The following is a 22,617-nucleotide window of genomic DNA, read 5'->3' on the forward strand; positions in this document are numbered from 1 at the left end:
TTTATAACTTATGGAGATGAGTTTTTGGATTGTCGTCTTTTTTTTAAGACCAGACCTAAAAAACTCATCCAATTCAGTTATAAAAATATTTATGCATACAAGAGCCTTGACTGCTCAAGTCTCGATCAAGGGTAGAGAACCTGCAACCCCTCCATTGTTGCAGAGATGCTTATAAATATTCTTTTTTGACCGATCCCTGCTGTGGAATTTGTTAGACTTATACTTCTGTGTACATTATGATTGACCTTTGATGTTACCCGGAAAATGTATTTCCTCGAGAGGGTAGTCGTGGCGAGAGCCATAACTCATTCGCCAGAGCGAGAAATGAACGGGCGACCTTGCGGGGGTTGGCAACCATCGTGCCTCTCTGTGGTGCTGGAATGCGCCCGCTCAACACGAAGGATTTTTTCCTTCCGTCCTCAGACCAGCGTTTGAGTGATTGACGGGCATCTTCGAGACCATAGAGAGAAGAAAGTGAAGTCGCTCGATGTTTTGCAAGCGCTTCAGCCGCTGGCCAGCTGCTTGGTGCGGAAGCTTTAGCGACGGAGGAGGACGGGTCGACTGATTTCCACTCGCATGTGGCGACTCTACTAACAAGCGTTACAAATAAGGAGGTCGCCCCTGCAAGCAACAGCAACGCCCATGCAACGGTAAACGCGTTCGCCTAATGCCTTGATGGGTAAGGGATTTACACGCGCTTTCGGGAGATGTCTAATTAGCTGGTTGACCAATTGGGGTAAAAATGCGTTTTTGTAAGGTGTCCCGTTACTAGTGCGAGGACCACCTCAGTCTATCGATTAAGTAATATCCTCGACCTCACCTGATGAAGGAAATCTTCTGAGAAAGTTGTGCATAAGTGCTTTTTTTTAATATGATTTATTCATGTAATCCTCTAAAATTTGAGAGCACTAATCCATTCTCTCAGGGGAGTTGCGTGTAGATAGAATATCTTTTCGGAGGTGGTATGATCAAATTAAGTTCATGTTGAGAAATTTAAAGCAAGGAAACCAACGTGATATTTTACCTTTACATTGAATGTAAAATTTAAAAAGAAATATCAGGAAAGCGCCGCAAGGAAACGAAGGGTCTAGCAAGTTAAGATGGTTAAAAGTGCCCCCAGATATTTTGAAAAAAAATGTACACTTAAAGTGCATCCAAAATTATGTGTTTCCCCTAAGTTTCAGGCCTTAACAATGGATAATAACCCCCAAAAAAATTGAAACCCGATTTTTTGTTTTTAATCATATCTCCAGTTTTTATTTTTGTAAAATCATCATCTTGATTTTAAAATGTAAATACAAATACGTTCTACCATCCTGATTTTTTTCAAAGTTTTTTGACCGAAAACTAAACTTTCACATAAATTTAAAAATTTCAAAATTAAATTTAAAAAATTAGGAAACAATAGACACGCCGAAAAAATATTTGTTGTTGCCCCTACCCTAAAGTGTTATTTTTTCAGATTTTTAAAATTGGTGGAACACGGTCAAAAACACGAATAACTACTTTGCGCCACTTGCATCTATGTACTCCTGGAGGATATTTGATTTGATTGTTGAGAGCAACCATTGTTAATCAGTTTCTAATATTATTGATTAAGAATAAACATTAACATAAGCCGTAGCCTACGTTATTCATATGTATATGTATATAACGTAGGCTACGCATAAGCAATGCCTATCATACTTAGATTAATCGTAATTATTGTTTATAACCATACTGTTAAGCTTTCATTTCCTAATTACGGCGCGAATATGACAGAAGCGGTGATATTTGGTAAATCGTCTTTTCGAATATGCATAAAGGCCGGTTTACATGGGACAAATCAACAAATTGCGTAGGTTAGTATTGAAAACATTTGTTGAAATTGCGAGAATCCGAAGATTAGAGGAGGGCCTATTTTCCTTTTTATTTAAATTGTTAGACATATTGTTGACAACTTCAGGGCCTAGTGAAGGAATCGAATCCTTGTATTGAAAACAGTTTATCAATATTGACATGGGCTGTGACCTCTTTGCTTTAACACTGCTTCTAGTTGTCGTTATTACACCGATATATTTGATCCACATTCTTTGGCTACTAACTCTTTGTCCGTCGATGAAATGTGCGATTCCGGGATTCTTTCCAGACGAATGCTTTCACCCTATTTGTGACTTTCCCTATCCATACCTCTTCCAAAAATACTCGCCGGTCTTAGCCATGACGGAAAATTGTCTACTACGTGCGGTACCGTAAGCTTTTAAAAACCTGAAACGCCGAGTGTGAGTCACTGTACATACTTGGAAATATCGTCTTCAGTTGGTTGAAAGCATCCGATTACAGAACAGAAAACAATTATGCATTCTTAGAAAATCGCATTTTTGGAATTGGTGGAGCTAAAAACAAGTTTTTTCTTGTGTGATTCTCTATCAGAGTTAGGCTTGGACGTTGATAGGTGCAGAGAGGTCAAATGTGAATGAATTCGAAATGTGGCGCAATCGAAAAATGATGAAGATAAAATCTAATGATGAAGTGAAGTGCAAAGAAGAGTGGAAGAAAAGAAAAGTTCTCAAACCTTCTGAAAACCTAAGGGAGAAACACTGAACAACTTAGTAGGCCACATTATGAGGGTTGATAGGCTGATGAAAACAATCGCAGAAGGACGGGTGGAAGGGAAGAAGAGCAAGGGACGGCCCCGAATGAGTTGGATAGGATAGACTATAACGGATGTAAAAGAGAAAAAATACGTCATTATAAAAGCGGAATGGAGAGCTGCGTCAATCCAATCTTAGGAATGTTGACTCATTATGATGATGATCAAAATTTTAAAATATATTTGTGACTTGGAGGAAAGCTTTGAATTTTTGTTGGGTGATGCATTTTTGCGAAAATTTTAAATTTTTAAATTTAGTTTCTTCCAATTTTATGAAACATGTTTTAAGGTTTACTCTTTAAAGGGTGGGAAAAACGTCGGCCTATCGTCCTATGCTACGAGTAAACAAAACGAATTCTCTTTTGTGCTGAAAATTCATTTTAGTGAGATCGACAGAAGTCTGCAGCACATTTGCCTCACCTATTAGCGGGCGAGAGAAAAAAAGCCTGAATTCTTTTGAACGCGCTGTCACTGTAGCTGCATGGGTTGTTTATTATTGTGTAAATGCTGATGGAATGTTTCCTCGAAGAAGTAGCAAATTTGAAAGTTTCAAGGTGCAAAACCGATAGCAAATCGTAATCTTCAAATTGCAACCTGTAAATATATTCATCTTAAATTACAAAAATTATTTTCCAATAAGTATAGCGGGTCATAAGTAAAGTTACGTTTAATTTTTGGGAATATTTCTATTGCGGCCCCACATTTCCTGTTTAATGAGTGGGATCTTTCCAATAAGGTTTTTGAAATAACGCATAATTTTACGTCGTCGGTTCCTTGCATCCGATTTAATGGTTATTCATTAATGGTTATATGCGACAATACACAGATTTTTCTCATGATATCTGTGTAGTAAGACGCGTTCCTAAGTCATAAGTAATGTTCAGGTAAGTTAAAATAAAAGTCACTTTTCGCTTTCCTCATTGTATTGGAATGATGATGACTTCATTATCGTTTCCCTAACATTTTCCTGATGTCCGTTAATTGTAAAAAAAATGGCCGTAAGAGCATGCACGACGCATAAGATATTTCTATCTGAACGAGAAATGGGCAGTCAATGTTGCGAAATTCGATGTATATGTCGACGCATGGTTAACTCAATGGCTTTAGTGTCGATGCACTCATAAAGTTGAAGAAGTGCAATAAATTAACTTTCCTTCGGAGGAAAAGCTTTCAAGGGGAACAAGGGAAAAAGTCTTACATGGGCAATGCTAATGCATGATGTTCCGTGGAGAAAGACATGGAGTAGCATCAGGGATACCGGAAGTGAAGAGCTGCATTCTTCATTCCACTTCGGCTCCATCTTTCATCAACTGTTTAGGAGTAAATGGATATTGTTCTCAACCGTTCGTGTGGACTTGCCATTGTATGAATATAAGCATTACTAGTGTCTCACGCGATTGGGTTATGATGTTGGTAATATATAATGATCTGGTGGAATAAATGTGTCATTTGGCTTACGTAATGCGAGGGGCCCATTTACTTGTTTGCCGTCTTCGTAGCGCCCTTTATTTAATGCAAAATGCACTCTCTCTATCTTGATAATTACTCTCCCGAGGAGGTATGCCGATGAAATATCATGCTGTTTGTCGCCTCAAGCCACGAGCAACTTTATCCGTTTGATTTAGTAATCACTCTATGTAGTGGATTTTTTCCTTAAATTTTTTCTCCCATATTCATACTTTTACGATCTAGAGTAAATGTAGCCTTTTTCATGTGTTTTCGGAATGGGGCTAGTATATTTCCATTGAAAGACTTTGGGAATAGGTGTATTTTTCTCTAAATAGATTTATAGCGCTAATTTTCAAGCTGAATTTGCCGTCGTATGACAATATATTTCGAAGTCAGGCATGAAAACTTTGAAATACAGCTTGTTTATACATGAGTGAAATGCTGCAATATACATGATGAAGGAGTAACATGTGTCCATATTTACGGTACAGGTCAGTTCAACAAAATTGTAAGGGAGGTTTTTAAAGTATTCTCGGGGTTTAGCTGGGTATGAGTCGCTTGATTTTGTGTTTATCTTTCTTCCAAATTTTACTGTTATTCACCAATCAAATTTAGGATACGATGGGTCAAAAAGCATTTAATTCAACGTGGAAGTGTGGTGATGCGTGGTTTGGCATTCCAACAGTACATCATTATGAAAAATTATACAAATACCTGTAGGATACGCCTACAATTATGATAAGTTTATTCTACTACATGTTTTGTACTCTACAATGGAGGCCATCCATCAATCCAATGAGGGAAAAAGTCTACTTAGCAAGATGTAGGGATTATCACATTTGCATATCTTTAAGGGCTTCTGGAGCTGCTGCTGATTCCATTTTTTTTTCTATTGACTGATACATTGCGGATAGAAGCATATCTATTCATGGGGATAAGGCGGAGTAATGGATTCAATAGCTTTGATTATGTACAGAAAAAGTGAATTGTCTCAAAATTTTGCTGAATGGACTTGCGCTGATTAGGATTTCATGGCTTCAATTTTGTCCGTGATATCGTGACGATTGCTTAATTCTCGAAGAAGTTCTTGACTGTGATTTGGAAACGTCATCATGATGTCATCATGTGAATTAGGTTTAAATATATCCAGGTGATTTATCTGTTTTATTTTATGCAGATAGATGTCGATCAGGATTTCTCGGTAGACATGGGAATCCGGCGCAAAAGGAAATATTGTTTTCAGCGTGAGCTTTTTCGCAACATTCATCTCGTCACACTTGGCTGATCGCAATACTGTGCGCATTGGAATGGATTTCTTGCCAACGACCGGGCTCCAGCGTTTCTGTCAACAAGCTGAAGAAGGCCGTTTGAGATGGAAACAGGGAGGTTCCAAGGGCAAGTATGCAGAGCAAATGCTGAAAAAACTATCTTCGCTTGCTCTACCTATCATCACTCTGAAATGTGAACGCTCTCTGTCGCTTCGTGTTCAAGTTTGCACCTCTTCGTTCTTCTCCAGCAGAGTACCAATACTGATCTAACGGAGGGGCTAATGACTACTGCTCTTTGCGATTTCATTGCAATGACTAATAACATCCGTGTTAGCGTGTTTGCGGCCTTATCTTGTCGTTTTTCGTGAGGCATTCTACATCTATATAATACCCCGCAATCCGCCTAAAAGGCGTGTAGCAGGGGGTGTTAGGACACCAGCCGTTTACGCATCGAAGCAGTAATCGAAGTGCTCTAACAAAATTCACTGACTCTTGCTTTACTTTGTGGTATTCCATTATAAGTTTTCCTGGATATACACAATTACTTATACCACTTATTTTTTATATCGGAGCGCGACCCGGGTTTCAATGCATTATTATCGTCTTCAGGCGCAAATTATGATAATAAATCATAATTTGCGCCTAAAGATGATGATAATTCAAATTATGATTTATTTTTGACACATCATAATTTGCGCCTGAAGATGATGATAATTCCTAGAAACCCGGGTCGCGCTCTGATATAAAAAATAAGTGGTATAAGCATATGTGTATCTCCAGGAAAACCTAAACTGAAGTGCTCTAAGGAAATTACGACTAGAATTTATTTAAGTCCTTTATGGTTCGGGCGAAAAACAAATTCCCCTATCTATCCGTTTGGCAAAACATCTCGCTTAATTTATCGCTTCTGTCGGACTAGGAAATAAAGTTGGGCTCTAATATCCAGTCTCAATTGTTCAAGCAATCTAACCCCAGCGCGCAGCCTCCGAGTCTCCAGCGGCTCCCAGCCTAATTCCCCTAACGTCTGGGTAACGTTGTCTCTACGCCCGTAGCAGTTTTTGACGAACCGCGCAGCCTTCCTTTGTATTTTATTCAGTTCGCGGATTAAGTCTTTCTACAACGGATCCCATATGCTCGCTGCTTATTGCTTATTCAAGGTGCGGTCGGACGAGTGCGAAATGGCACTGAATACTCACGATGTCGTCTGAAAATTTTCAGGGTAAAAATGAACCCATTAACCCTTATCTCAAATTTTAAAAAAATACTCCTTACTGAGACAATTTTGAGGTTACGTTTTCAAATTTGACTATCAGGCAAATTTCGGGAATACTCTAAATTCCATAAAACTATGGGGATATTGGCGTAAGAATAAGCAAGTAATGCTGGAAGGAAAAAACTGATCGAGTGGGAATGGTGCTTCCTCTGAGGCGACTTTCATAAACCATCTCATATTTTCTGATTTTTGTATTTAATTTTTCGCACACCATCAAGGCCTCTGTATTTAAATTGCCATTTCAGAAAAGGTTCAGATTTTTGGGGCGATTTTAATGGTGATTAGCCTGAGTAATTACGAATTTCAGTTTATATTTTAATATATAAAGTTGTACATGGTATTTATGATAGTTTATGCCTTACTGAGGAAGGAAGTTGTCCTCTATTTTCTGGAATTCGCTTTTAAGGAAAAATTATTTGAGGGGAAAGCAATATGGCCGACCATTAGTTGATTAGTAGTTACATTAACTTCCGAATCGGTAGCCAACATTTCCCTTGACATCAGTTAGTTTCTCAGAGTCTTTCAAGAATCAGTGGATATGGACTCCGTGATGTCTAATTTGATTTTAATACTCGTTGGGGGATCAAGTAATCGTGAATATAATAGGTACAACTCGGAGAAGATTATCATTTCAATCGCGGAATTTTCTTTGAAGAGGCTATCGACGGCGCAAACTTTCGCGAATACCTAGTTCTTAGTTTTCTCTTGAAATCGTTTTATTAGTGTTACATCTTATCAAAAAATTGGGGATTGTGAGTAAGCAATTGATTTACAGGGCTTCTTTGTATGCTTTTGACTAAATATTTCCACTGACTCCACTCCTTCACACTCGAAGTTGTCTCCCTGGAGCGATAGGGAGCCGCCAGAGGCTCAGAGATTGTGTGCTAGGTCTAGACTGTTTGATCAACAAAGATAAGATATCTTTCAAAGGAGAATATCATTTTAGAACCCCGCTCTGAATTTAGGTTCGTCTGAAACGATAAAATGAAGGAGGCATTTTGCCGAACTGAAAGGTTTAGGAAATCGTTTTCCCCCCGAACGACGAAGGAATTAAGTAATTGCTAGGCCTTTTTACATATCACCAGACTAACGTATGTACTAAGTTATTTTGTGCCAGTGCCCTAACACATTTTGCCACACGCCTATTTTTGGCGTTTTACAGGGCAGTATGCAGGTATAGATGAAGTGCTCTCATTGGTAGTGATCGTTGTTCGGGTGCTCCACCGGGTAATCTCCACCATGGCTGCCGACGTTTCGGGCTACGATTCGAACTCCGCCCTCAGTACCCCGTATTTTCCCTCCCCTCAGTTCCCAACCAGGGAAAGCATCAGTTCTTTTTTCAAGTGCTCTCAATCTCCCATGTGTTGAGAACCAAGCTGCCACGTAGTACGTAGGATGACACTGTGGAAAATAATTCCAATTGTTCTGGTTTTGTAAGTGTTGCTCTGAAGTGTTCTGGTGAAAAAATCAATTTGTTGCGTCACTCATCGCTCGAAGACGTAGCCTTAATAGACACGTTCAGCCGTCGAACGATGACGAAAGGTGTCTGCGTTTCCGGGAGAGATTTGCGTGAGTGATGGTGCTAATTCCAGTGTCGGCGAGGGGAGGGGTGGATCGCATTTGATTGGCCGGCAGCGGCTATGGTCCGATGCCGATGGCACTGTTTTTCTGCCCGTCATCCCCGCCTGTGGAGGGTCGCATCGCGCACATGTCCCGGGTGGAGGAAATACAATGTTCTAGGGATATTGATTTTAAACGTTCCCGGAAGGAATGCCTCTGATGGAAGGGAATACTAAGATGTGTGGATTTTAAACTGTTTCCTTTTATTTCCCTTTATAGTGGTTTCAATGTACCTGCTAACGCCATGTTCACTCATTTAGAAATTAGAATTCCCTTACCGCCCTCAGATAGACGAAGTTAAGGTTGTATAAGGATTATTTAAAACTGAAAAATGTGGTCATTGTAAAATGATTGATAGTAATTAAATATCATGGTAACTTCGCGATTGCCCTTTAAAAGTAGGTGGCATAAAGAAAGAGTGTAGGTCGTGTTTATAATAGCAGAAGAGCTTTACTATCCTATGAAAGGCTACTATGCTCCAAACATGAAATATTATTAGATACGAGGTAAAGATACTTAACACTTTTCCACATTAATATTAATTTAAAAATGAATCAAAATGTTTCACTGCACTGCAGTATCATCAGGACTCTGACATCAACATTTTGGCTCATTTTTAAATAAATATTGGAGTGGAAAAGTGCAAAGTACCCTAAAATGGGTACAAAGAAACAGCCACCACCATTCATTTCAAGAAATATTATCTTTATTTTCAGAATGAAAGGTATTCGTGGTACTTAGCAGATATGTTTTAGTAGCTTTCAAAATATGTTTTGTAAAATGGGAAAGGTCTAATGTAAATGGATAGTGTAAATATTTCGGCTTTGTCTTCTGTCCATTCGGCTGATGCTATAATATGGCTTACGGAAGTGTGCCAGCCGCGGCAATTCTATTCAGTTGTATTCTTACCTCTTCATCCTCAAGAGTGAAGTTAACTAAGTGTATTGAATGGATAACACCATCCTTATCACTGGTTTGGGTGGTTGCACTTGTAGTTATGTCTGGACATAGTAATGTGATAATTGCATCCTAGGTGCCAGTTTTCATCGTGTAGTGGAAATTGGCTTCATCGTAAACTTTTCAATGTAACTTCATTCATGGACGTTATCTACTTTTAGAAATAAGTGCCGTATATTTAATCTCAACAATACTAAAACTTGAATTAATATTTTACTGAGTGAACTTGAAATTACGGCATTAAAAATCGAAATGTTGGAAAGAAGTGTCTACTTCTTCATCTATTTTAAAAATCTTTTCCATGAGAAAATTTTTTTAAACACGATAATTCCGTTAATAAATCGAATGAAATGAAGTATGAGAGTAATCTTGCTGCATGTGGAGATATCAATAAATTAACATTGCAATTGAAGCCTGAATTCCTATCTCATCAGACTTACTCTGTAATTCAATCTGAAAGGTGATATGGACATGTGAGAGCTCACCTCACGTCTCAGTTTACTTTCCTAACGTTATGGGCGTTAGATCTTTCTCGAAATCACTGGCGGCGGAGAGACGGAGGGAAACTCGACCCAATTTCACACTCATCTGTAGCTTATCTCTGTTTTTTGATCCACAGGGTGAGGACTCAGGCGAGCGAGACGCTTCTTAAGATTTAAGAATAATTTCACCACCCGAAGGGTTTACTACGCCGTAGAAATCTTAAATGCTAGTGTTACTCCAGAAATTAACCATGAAATAGCCAGCGGCGAACCTTTACGGAGTCCGCCGTAAGTGCACATTTAAGTGCGAAAATGCCAGAGTGGGATAATCATTTGCATGTGCCGGGATCCAAGGTGGCTGCGGAGTAGTTAAAAGTAAATGACTTTTATGGAATCCCCATTTATATTTATTAAATATTCCTACCGATTTTTTATAAATAAATTATTATAAAAATGTTTTTCACGCCTCAATTTTTCGATGGACTTTAATGCAAGTAAATTCGTTCCTAATATGATTTTCTAGCATATCCTTCCTATTAATTATCACAGCACTGTCATCGGGTCTTGGTGGCCATTTTTTGACTTAATCTCCATATTTGCGGCTAAATTCAGAATAAAAACCGACATAGCGTTCCAATTATAATAAAAGTGTTGGAATATTGCCTTGCCATCTAGTTCTGAGTTATCCGGGAAATTATTTAACTAATTATTAAGGTTATTATTTCAGCTTCCCTGGTATTCGGAAAGTGAGTTAAAACTGAGTTGCAAGGTTTGATCCGGTCAAGAAGACAGGCAATAAAGCGAGTTCATAAAACTTCGTAAAATCGGGAAAGTTGGTAAATTAAATAAAAATATATTTAACGCGCATATATTTTAATAAAAATCTTGACACCCGTCTACTTTCTGAGTGATAAATGCAGTGGAAATAAAAGTATTACATGTTTATTAGTGCCATGTAATATTTTGCCATTTTCTCTTTGTTCGTATGCACAGAGGTCGAAAACGGTCCTGTTTAGATTTTCTTTGACAATGACAGACTTGTAATGCCCCGATGGCAGAATATTCCTTCGTTTTCCTCCTCTAATGATTGTGTCGCCGATCGTGTGAACTGCAGCGCCCATGAAGCGGAGGCACAAGGTGAACTGGTTTAATCCACTCGAATCACGGACCATAGCACGTGGTCCCTTCACGCGCTTGTCTAATCCGTGAATCGGTGGGGAGTGGGCTTGTTTACTCCCTTCTGTTGATACCCTTGCCCTCACTTTCCCCCGGCACGTTGAGGAGGAAAACAATCGGATCGCAGAGGGCGAAATCTGGGCAATCCATCGCACCCGTGTGGCGCGGTGCATTGCGCAATCCGTATCCTCTTGTTGCGTCACCACGCATTTGCATCGACGGGCAACACGCGGCGCACCTGACGCAACGCGCTCCGTCACGTGCGTCCTCCGCCCTCTCCCTCGCCTGCGTAGTGTGAAGGAGCTACGGATGGTGTACCAATCGAAACACCTTCTTCCGACTCAGTTCCGAGTGTCAGCCTCTGTGGAACCGATGCACCGAGAATGGGAGTGAGCTAGTGTTTTGTGTCATCTGCAAGTTAATGCTGGCACCAACCAGTTGAGGATATAGATGGTTTCATTGGGGGAGCTAAGTTCAATGTAAGGTTAGGTTGAGTAATTTTAAATAAGAACCCCTTTAAGGTCATTTATGTTTTATATTGTTCTAAAATAAAAAATAAGGTGATGTAACTGCATGATAAGGTATGAATGTAGTAGTATAGAAAAAGTTAGATGGATAGGAAGAAAATCGGAATAGCTCTAATAAACAAAATTAAGGTTACAGTTTATTTTTTCCCAATATTCCTCATATTTTAAACTTTGTGCGTCCTCATTTGTTTCCTTATCCAGATATAATTACCCTTTTTGGTTTGCGCAACGTGTATACGAATTTTCTGAGCTATTAGCAGTAGCCCGAGTACTATTCCTACTCTCCTGCCCCTGACATTAATTTTCGTTTCGAATTAGTTTCAGTATTTAGCCTCAAGTATTATCAAGTTAGTCCCTGTTTCGGTTTTTACTACTAACATCTATTATAAATCATTGGTTCTCCCCCTTCCTTCTCCTCAGGGGCGCCGACTTATAAAAAATATTGGGGGGGCCCATATTGGAGGTCTTGCCCCGGGAAGAGGTTAAATTCAAAGTGTGTCGCAGCACTGAAACACTACCATGATTCACCCCTCTTGATTCAGATAACCTGCTCAACCTTATAATTATTTGTTTCAACACACATTGTTGACTTTATTTTAAAAGGTAACTTCCGTCAAACATGGGAAATAAAAATTAACAATATATTTTTGTTATTTCACATAGCATAATATAACTTAATTATTTTCTTGAATTATAGAGGGGGCTCCGTCCCCCCAAACGAATCTTTGAGGGGGCTCGGGCCCCCTCAGGCCCCATGGAGTCGGCGCCACTGCTTCTGCTACGGCCCTTGATTAGGTGGAATCACAGTTCCTATTTTAAGGTGACCCTCAACATTCGTACGGGGAATGAGCTGGTGTCCAGCTTCCTGGAAGCAGTTGTCCTTTTCTTTTATTTCAGGCGATTGCCCCCTAATGGGACTTTGAATTGAAAAGAGTCTCGAGCCATGGAATGATATTTCAGAAGGGTTTATGACAATGGGAAGATAAATGTTATGAAATTAGTTTATGGTCTAGTATCGAGATGGTCATGATATTGTGCACAAATTTATTTCTACTCACTCAGTAAGGATGAATTGGAATGGACATAATAGGATGTGGCTCAATCCAGATTAAAAATCTGGCGTGCTAAAGTCACGCATTCAGGGTAAGGAGCTTAATCCTTTCCCTAGCCCTCTTCCTACTCCGAGATTTTTGGTTGGACTGTCCGGAATCTTCACTGGAGATTTGAACCCGGCACCATCTGATCCACTACCCAAATGCCCTATCCTCTGGACTGCCACGCCCCATATCGATCTGTACGTTCTACCAATATTTTCAATCATTTTGGTTGTGTTTTGATTCAGAGAATGGCTTCACGTGTATCGAAAACAGCTATGTGCAGCAGTAGAATGGCTGGAATTGAAATGTCATTTGCTCCACGGCCTTCGAGGGGCGATTACCTAACGGCTGCAATTTTCAATCAAGGAATCGAGATTCTCGCTTGGGCGATGACTGAATTAACGATTGATTTTCCTTTTCTTGTTTTTTTCCTTGAGTGAATACTGACCTGCGAATGGTTTGAACTTCTGTTGTTGGCGACTATTCTGTTGTTACAACTGGCGTCGAATTTGTGCAGCCCTTTTATCAATTGCTCTTTTAATTTTTATTTTTTCATTCTCTAGAGAATTCATCGTCGTAGCTCATTCCAGCGGTGCAACTGGTGGTTAATAATGTGTTCCATTATAAATTTTCTTAAAAAAATATATGGTGTACGATGAAAAAAATAGGTACTTGGTTGTATTTTACAAGTTTATGTTTAACTACCTGCTTTCGACTTTCAAAGAACCATTTTCAACCTCCATGGTTTCACACCTCTACCCCTTGAAATTGGCGCAGTGAACGCCAGGACCAGATCGGTAAATAAAATTTTGAAGATAATGGGCATGTAATTATTTATTTCCTTATGCCTGTATTCCGCAAAGTAGGTCCGAAAATTGGTTAATTAATGTGGCGGACATCTCGAAAAATAGCTGATGAAAACTCTGAAATTAAGGAAGTATTCTTGAGATATCAGAACTGGAAAATTTCTGTGCATTATCGGAAAACCTCTGATCCAAGGAGGCATTAGATACAGTTAGCATTATTTTTGCTGCCATTTCCTTTCGATACTCGTTTTTTAATTTTCTTAAGAAATAATGTGAGTACCTAAGCCTTAAAACTACAATAAGAAATTTGAATCTCAATGCAACTACTTATTCCCTTTTAGTTTCGCCGATCTTTTTATAAAAATGTTTGTAGCTATTGAATATACTTCATTAGTGTAATTTTATGCATCTGGAAAGAAAAATCCTTAATCTACGTGAAAAATATCATTTGATCGTTCGAAAAGATGAGGAATGTTTATATATTTTCAAATTTTTGCACTGAAAACCTGGAGGTGGACCTGATTTTTTTTATTTTGAAAATTTTGGGGACCATTGTCATCCTTTAGGAAAATTATGAGACGCAGAAAGATGCTTGTCTACTCCTTCTCAGTCCCTTCAGGAGTCCATTTTCGTTTACGGCTTTCCTTACAGCTGTGGAAAACAGCAGAGTGAGGCGAACGGCCATAAACTAGCGAACTGAGTGGGCTGAAGTTACGATCGCTGCCGAAGGCCAGAGTTGCGCCCAGCAGGAAGCGAAGTAGGGAATCAAAGGCGTGACAGTTGGACTTGTCAACCACAGGATACGCTGTGGTTGAAAATGAAAACCTCGGAGAAGTCGAAGTCGGATTTTCCTAATTTCATATGAAATTACAGCGACAAAACAACACTTGTGAAAATGTTGGATTCAGTTCTTCCTGACATGCAATTAGCCGGGCATCAGTAACTTATGTGGCCTCAACGAGGCAGTTCCCGTGGGTAGCATATTCTTCTCTGTTCCCGAAGTAGGCGCGTGTACATTACTGAAGCAAAATAAGATATTTTCATCGAAATTTCTCCCTTGTTGGATATATTTTGAGATTTTTCATCGGTGGGATTGCTTTAAATAAATTTGCGAAGTAAATAAACATGCTGAGAAATTATTTTTTGGCCACCAAAGGCGTTTTATTGAAGTCCTCTAATTCCTCTTCTTAACGTTCTTTAATTAATATCCCGTCATGTCTCATATGACGTAAAATTAAATACGCCATCACTGTTTACGTCTCCTTTTCTTTCCATGACTTTAACAGTTTGCTTTGCCGTACTTTTGGCGTTCAACTTTAGGCCCTCATACATTTTATTGCAAGCTTTTCCTTTTTATAATGGATTTATCGCATTTTGTAAAAGTCTCCAGGCATTGTTGGATTAAAATAATCAAATCCGTTTATAAATAAATGGAGGCGCATCAATTTAATACCTGCTTCAAAGACCTACTCTTTTCTATATTTGCGAGGCATCTTGTTTAACTTCAATTTAAGTTTCCATACCCTTCCGTCAAAAAAAAAACTAGGAGTCCGCAAACCAGTGTACAGTATTGGTACAGCCATTCATTTGAGCAGGAAAGAACCCACTCAACACTTTTCTGGTTCACCTGGAAGCATCTATTTCTTACCCATGCATTAGGCTATTTTAATTAATTTATATGGCGAGGACATGGAGAGAATTGTAAATCCGCGATTGCGTGATTGGTAATATCACGTGCACAGAATGGGTGAGGAAGGAATGCCCATGAAGCTAACTGCTTGAGGAAATGAAAAAGAAGAGATATGTATCTCGGTCTGGGAGGAAATGGTTGCTAGATCTGAAGACCATGAACGTTATCAGCCGCTGAGAGAAAACTAGGGGCACCTGCCCACTTCCCCAGAAATGAGGAAAACCACGAAAATATTAAGTATCATAGTTTAAATAAGTTAAATGAATCATGCGTGGGGGCATACCCGCAGCATGCTGTGATATTCATATTGAATATTATTCTTTTTTTGTCGATATAAATATCATGGGGTGAATAACAGGGAGGGGGTTGAGAAGGTGTGAGCTCCCCCGCGAAATGATGGTCTAAGTGAAGGAGAGAGAAAATAGGGGATGACGGATTAGCATCTTGAGGCAGGCTTTCGCCTAAGCAGAACCATATTCCCGGGAAAGTATCGTGGTTCGTGCTATAGATGCATGATTTTCATCAATCGATAGCCCATGCTAGAAAGCCCCTGAGCGTCATCGGCCAGTTTTCGATAAAATCATACCCTTGTAAATATACAAACACATTTAATTCTAGAATTTAAATTTCAGGATTTATATCAGGTGACACAGCTATATTTATTGAGCATGAACTACCGTAGCTAAAAATGGATTGTTGAGTGCCGTTCCTTTAAATTCGTTATACATGCACTCAATTGGAGCCCTTTTTTTATCGCGGAACACAATAATCGCTTGGAGCGTTGAGGCATTTGTAGTAAATTTAACGGTCTATGGCTCTTGCGTATCCTTTGTAAGATTGGGGTACTGTATTCAACGTTAGGGTGGTTCCCTATTTTTTTAATTGCCTAAATTGAAAGATCATTACTCCTGGAGTACATATTTCACACTTTTAGATTTTTAAATGAAGATCTATTTTTCGCGATTAAATGAAAATTGAAAATTTTCAAGCGCGCGAAAACGCGACGGCTAAGTATGAATGCTGGGAAAACTCCCGTGTGACGTCATTCTGGTTCCACCTACCGCTGTGTGGGGCCACCGTGGTGCGAGGCCTTGAGCGCCGCTACGATGCAGGCTGCTAGCAGGTAGCGCTTGGCTTAAATAAGGATTATTAATACCCTATCAAACGAAGGAAACTTTCCGACCATAGGCAATAATTATAATAAGTGATTACTAAGACATGTTTCCCTGAGATCTGTGCCTCATGCATGCGTTGGTAATCTCAGAAGATGGAAAACTCCTGACTACTCGTATAGCATCTACGTCACGTCACGTGGAGTGGCATCGCATGGCCGCAAATCTAGCCTTTTTCAAATGAGGTTAAAATTGACCATTAGCATTCGTCTAAACTGGGATTTCTAAAACCAAATAAATTGTAAATTAAGAATACACTAATGGTGGGTAACGAATCGCAATCAGTGCCTTTATTTCCTTTGATGAGGGAAACTCCCCTATTGCGTATTGATACGCTTTTTAAAATTCGTGGTATAGTCAGGGGGATTGGGGCCCTCGGTTGGGGTTCATGATTCGGGTGTCCTCCCCCGGAAAATTTTAGGAAATGATATGCCCGGAAATGGATTTTGGCGGTATTCTGGCTCTTAAATACCAGATGCAAGTTAATAAAAAAATGGAAATTTCGTAAAAAAAAAATGTCATGAAAAACGAGAATTTCACAGCTTATCATAATATCATAATGTATTATGGTTCTATTGCCAATTTAGTGAATTTGTTCCTAGTAATTGCACTCTAATGTAAAAATATCGCCAAATTAGCCTTTTCGAACAACCCTTTCAAAAAAACATTAGGTTCTCTTTTTTCATCATTTTACAGCTTTATTTTTTAAAATTTAACATTGTTAACTGACTCTGTTGTAACTAAAGTAACTAATGAAAACGTAGAATTTTAAAATTGCAAAAAATATTTGGTTCAAGTAACCTTAATATTTTTTATTGCAGCTTTCCTTTACGCTTCAGAATGGACGCGAGCGCTGTAGAGTCCCCCAAAATTCGGGGCCCTCGGCGATCGCCCGACCTGACCTCTGAGTATAATTAACCCGCCTCCACGCTCAAAGCTTTGGTACTTACAGTCTTCGTTTGTTTATACCTCGTAAACCGGGGAATAAGTGGCCATCACCTTTTACGTGGCCTCATTCTGTTGATCTCGGACGAATAGGAACATGGTGTGGTCCATTGAGAATTCGTGTGCTTTTGTGTATTGGAAAAAAGGTTTTATGTCCTACCCACGGTTTGTGACCTTCATTGATTGATCGCAAGTTTATTACGGTTTAGGTTATGTGATGATTATCGGGAAATAAAGATGTAGGGGTATTGTAGAGATAAACTTTGGGTTGACCATTTAGCATATTTCTTCTTCGACTAAAGATAAGTTAAGTTCGTTTGTTTACTTTCCATTGGTGTGACGTGTGCCACGCTTTTAAGCGTTTCTTCTCTGTATCTTAATCTCAATTTCATTCTACTCCTACGGTTCTTTTGCTTTACGCATAGTACCAGTCAAAAGCCGACTTCATGTTGCCATAGTCTCGAAAGGTAGCTCAACCGTCAATACTATTATTTTATTTCATTATTCACGGGAGAGAGAGATGAGGACTCCTAGGTGGGTCCTCTGAAGGATACAACACACCGAGGCCGGGAACCAAGTCAGAGACTTATACGCCCGCCCTCCCGGGGAGGGATTTAGATGGGAAGAAACAAGGAAAGAGGTGCCGCCGCGATAGAAGCCCATCGATAACTCTGGGATAGGGATAGGGTTGGAAGGTAGGGACGGGGTAAATACTTCACCGCTATAGAAGCGGAAAGGGCCCACTAAATAGCGAAACCAGGCATCAGCCATTAATGTGCCAACGATTTTGGTGGATTTTCCTATTAAAGAGAAAACTCCATCGATCAAATCGTTGGATCAATTCATTATTCACGGGATATCAACTTTTCAGATATTAGTTTACAGTTCTGTATTTCTTTGTAATATTCTAAGTGAATGATGTTCGGTGGGAAATGAAACCGGCCGGAAGTTCACGGACATTTTGAGTTGTATTGTAAATTTTATTGCAAAGTGTCTTGAATATTTGGGAAAACTATACCAGCTACAAATAGTTGAGTTAGTTGCTTGGATAGTAACTAATCCGCAAATGTGTGAAAACTCCACCGGGGGAAAATCATTTACCGGATTTTGAACCCGGATATTCGGGAGTTCCGGGTTCAAAACCCAGTCTTTTCAAACGGTTTTACCTCAGCGGTTTTTTCCTACGTTGTGCGGATTTCGACAAGTACGCCACCGGCTAGTCCGCAATTATTTTCTTGAATGGCATGGAAATGTAACTGTTTTATCCCTTGCTCGAGAACTACGTCACGTTGCGACCTGTGAGCCACTGTGATTCTCCGTTTGATGTATTCTCAAAGGCACTCGCGTAGCACAAGCACTAATTCGAGTTGGAGTGCGTCCACTTAAAACGCGTACCCAAGAACATGATGTAAACGATGATACATTTGCACTTTTTATTTTGATTTAGATTCCGGGGCGTTATTGCTTCGTGGAAACATACATTAATGGCCAAAGAAATTAACGGTAATGAATAAAAACCGAGGGATACTGAGAAGGGAATGCATTACGTAAGCTATGGGGATGTTTGATGTGAGTGTAAAATTGTTAACGAGTAGAGTGAGCGGTTGCGGCGGAATAATATTTTTATTCGAAGAATATTAAAATGCTGAGAAAGCGAGCAAGCGGACATGTTTATGAGCTAACTGGTCTCTTTCAATGCGCTCGTAACGCTTGAAGGATGAAGGCCGTCCATGGTTATTTCTGCTCATCACCGGCAAGAGACTGAGTGTATGCGATCATACTTATACGGTCGTGATCGTTGGGATAATACTTCATGAAAGTTATCACATGAGCTGCAGCAAATGAGTTACGCATGGCACAATAACATCTCAACGTAAGGGAACTAAATAACTGAGTAATGGGGACTTCGAAGTAAGAGAGTTAGTATAAAAAATATTGGCGCTTAAAATCCATCTCCTGTGGCAGATTTGCGTGAAAATTTTACCTGCTTGATTACCTACAGCGAAAATTCCAATAAATGCATCTTTTCCTCCCCACCAATCTTCTTTCGCGCCCTTTTCGCTTTCAAATTTCTGTCTATCAACTCGCAATTTTCAGAGCATATAAATTTTCGGAGGTTGCCACTTACAATTAGTACAAAAGTATTTAGTTATATTTTCTGATACATTTACCAAATTTAACAAGTTAAAAGACAAATTAGCTCCAAACTTAGTGCCTATTTTATATTACTTTTGATATTTTGCAATCCAGTGGCAGAACCAGAGAGGAGATAGTGGTGTTATAGTCCTCCCTTGGGTATCCAATTTACACTAGATACAATGGTAATGTTGTTTGGACCCCACTACTGCTGGGAGGTTACCTCCTAACTAGACCCCCCCCCTTCCTTGTCCCTATCCTGGATCCGCCACTGCCTGCTCGTTCTAATATTTCGGCAGTTACGCTTCGGCACTTCATAAAAAGGAATACGAGGGTAATTACTTATCCAACATCATTTGAAAATTAATTACCCTTATATTCATCAATTTATTATTTTCGCATCAACATCCTTTAAAATCGACCTTTTTTGCTCCGTAAATGGCGAGAAAAACTATTCTTGAGCTCGACTATCTTAGCTAACATCCAATGTCCAATTTATATTTAAAATAAGTTCCTGCTGCGACATAAGAATGCACTTCCTCCCGCTCGCACAGTCATCTATCGTATGTATTTCTCTTTTAAATCCCGCACTAAGACTTTGAAATTTTCAGGGCAAATCGTCCATGTTTGTGTGCACTTTGCATCTCATATATATACATATATAGGAATATAAGTAAGTACATTCTCGGAGGCTATGAATTTAATTTTCGAATGAATTTTCATGTATTCACAAGGATGTAACGTATACATTTTGAAAACTTCAAGATATATACGTTACATCTGTTAACCTCGGTTAATCTGTTAATGTCGGTTTTATACGAGGAAGAGGTCAAGAATAAAGGCTTAATGCGACCGGTCGAGCAGGAGTATCAATGGGTTCCATTAATGAGCAAAATAATTACCAATGAGTACTTATAAATTTTTATGGTCAAAGCTAAAAAAATAATTCACTTAGTTTTTTCGTATTTGCGATGCACCAAACGATTTAAATTCGATAATGAAAATAAAATTTATAAACTTACCATTATGATAGGAATATCCGTACAACCTCAAGGGATGTGGTTTTCGAGGTAATTTGGAAAAGTAATAAGCTGCAAGGGAAACAATAATTGGATTACCATTACGCTTATTGAAAAGTGGAATTCAAGTCATGTACTTTCGTACTGACAATATATTAATACCTGATCAATCTGATAGATTAATAATCGAGGAGTGAAAGAATAATTGGAGAAGAAAAGGAACTGTGGAGAACCCGGCGATAGAGATGGATGGACCTATGGGATGGGCCATGTCACAAGGTATAGCAGTTGCGTGAGGGATATAATGTTGGAGGGAAAAAGCCAATTTTATTTAAATTTCTTTTGTAAACTGGCTGGTTGTGGTGAGTTTTGATCTCACCGGTACAGCAAAGTATACACGCCTTCGGCGCTGACGAATGACTTCTCACGTTGCGTACCGGGGCATTTAAATTCCTAGGAACACCGATTCTGGGTGGAGGTGTTTAGATTGGAAATATGCCTTTGGTTTAAACATGATTAAAAAGCTAATGTTTAGAATATAATTTACCCAATCAAACGTTATGATGCATCAATTAATTATGTATAACGAACAACAACTGAAAACGTACTAACGAATACGTATTTTACGCTTTAAAATTGTTTAGGCTGACGCGCCTAAATGACGAGAATCTTCGTCATCCGTCCGGAACGTTCGGGAAAAAAATTACGAGAATTCTCGTCATCCGTACGCAACGTGTTAAGAAAATTTCTCCCGAGAAAGACCGAGAGATAAGCTCCTACTTGGGACTTGTAAAGAAAGACATAAGATAAAATAACATCAAGGAATTGAGGGAACTAGTCGGGGAAATGGAGGGCTACGGTACATCAATATTTAGGCCGGTTCATTGAAAAAATAGCCATCAATTTTTATTAAGCACTTAATAAAAAATAGCTTTACAGCTTTGTGGCGTTTATAGTAAAAATAGCGAGGACTGCACGCTTCTTATGAAATGACCGCAGACTGCCGCGTACACTATTTAAATACACTGTATTACTCGGTGTCTTTTCCGGAGTTTACCTGTCCATTATTCATGAAATATTCATGTTATTTTTCATCCGTTCTCATCGCAAGGTGTCTTATTTCATCATTTACGGTTTAAATTGACAAAGCAGGGGTGAAAAGCGTGTAAAAGGAAAAATGACTACGACACTGAGGATTACAAAATTTCAAGCTAATTTTCCCTTTACTTCAAAACATACCGAACCATACGCTACTTTGCGCGTTTATTTCAAGAGGTTCTGCGTTAACTTTTTCTATGAACGCCGCCACTCACGCATGGTTACAGAAATTTCACTTAAATCGCTCCCTAGGGATATTTAATTAATGAAACAGACATTAGGATTGTAATATTATAAGTATATGCAATCTGACTGGGAATAAACGAGATTTAGATATATTTTTAGAGGATTGTGACGCCATTTTTGGCTCTACTACTCAAATTATGAGAAATAATTTGCAATAAAATAAAGAAAATGTCTCGAAAATGCATGTACATAAACATGACCTTACCTGCCAGTAAAAGGACCACTAATGAAAAGATGTATAATATGCAGTCTTCGCAGAATATCCACAAGTATAGATGCGGAGGAATTATTGTGGACATGGCGCATCATGAGACGTTATGGACCGGAGAATTTAGATTATACATGTGTGGAAAATTGTGTAGGAGCCAAATGTGAGGGTCCTACATTCGGACTTCTTCCTGAGCGTTGAGGGTGATCACATGGCAACGGCATTGTTAGAATTTACGAAGCGCTATCCAGGATCTCATTGTTGTGCTTCGCCGATGAATGGCGGCATTTTTCTCGTGCTTATGGAGCGAAAATTTAAGCCTGTTTTAAAAGTGAACAATTAAGCCTTAATTTTTTAAAATCCATTTATGGATAACAAGTGCCAGAGGTGTATCTAGATTCCTAAACGCTCGCTTGCATGCCATGGCCGAATTTTACATCGTGGAACGCAGCCACTATTTTTAGCTTTGATTACAATTACGTTGGGTCCATGCTAATATCTCTCAACCGAATTCATAAGTTTCATTGGGAATTTATAAGTTTATTTTTTTTAAAGATAACTTTGAAAAAAGGATCAAAGCTAACTGTAGGATTTGGTCACACTAATATAGACATGGGAAATACGAATACCCACTGCCAGCCCACGCCATGCGTATCACTGCTGGCAGTGCTGGCACCCTGAAAATCCCGTAGGTAATTGTGAAACCTTAAAACACTCCTCTGTCCGAATAATTTCATTACTACAACCAACGGAGGCATAAGAAAACTTACTATCAGTATTATATCGTGCACTTTCAAAAAATGTGGGGGAAACCGC

General features: G+C 39.1%; 1 protein-coding gene across 1 annotated transcript in view; it reads right to left on the reverse strand.

Moving 5' to 3' along the window:
* LOC124153492 (carbonic anhydrase 2-like) overlaps positions 1–21,997 on the reverse strand; it is a 40,746-nt gene extending 18,749 nt beyond the window's left edge. Inside the window, exons 1-2 of the mRNA XM_046526695.1 lie at positions 21,799–21,997; positions 20,253–20,321 (exon numbers count right to left, since the gene is read on the reverse strand). Of these exons, the coding sequence (XP_046382651.1) occupies positions 20,253–20,321; positions 21,799–21,892 (163 nt within the window). The 5' untranslated portion in view covers positions 21,893–21,997. The remainder of the gene's footprint in view (positions 1–20,252; positions 20,322–21,798) is intronic.
* Positions 21,998–22,617: the final 620 nt, after the last annotated feature.

Source organism: Ischnura elegans, chromosome 1, assembly GCF_921293095.1.
Source record: "Ischnura elegans chromosome 1, ioIscEleg1.1, whole genome shotgun sequence".
NCBI lineage: Eukaryota > Metazoa > Arthropoda > Insecta > Odonata > Coenagrionidae > Ischnura > Ischnura elegans.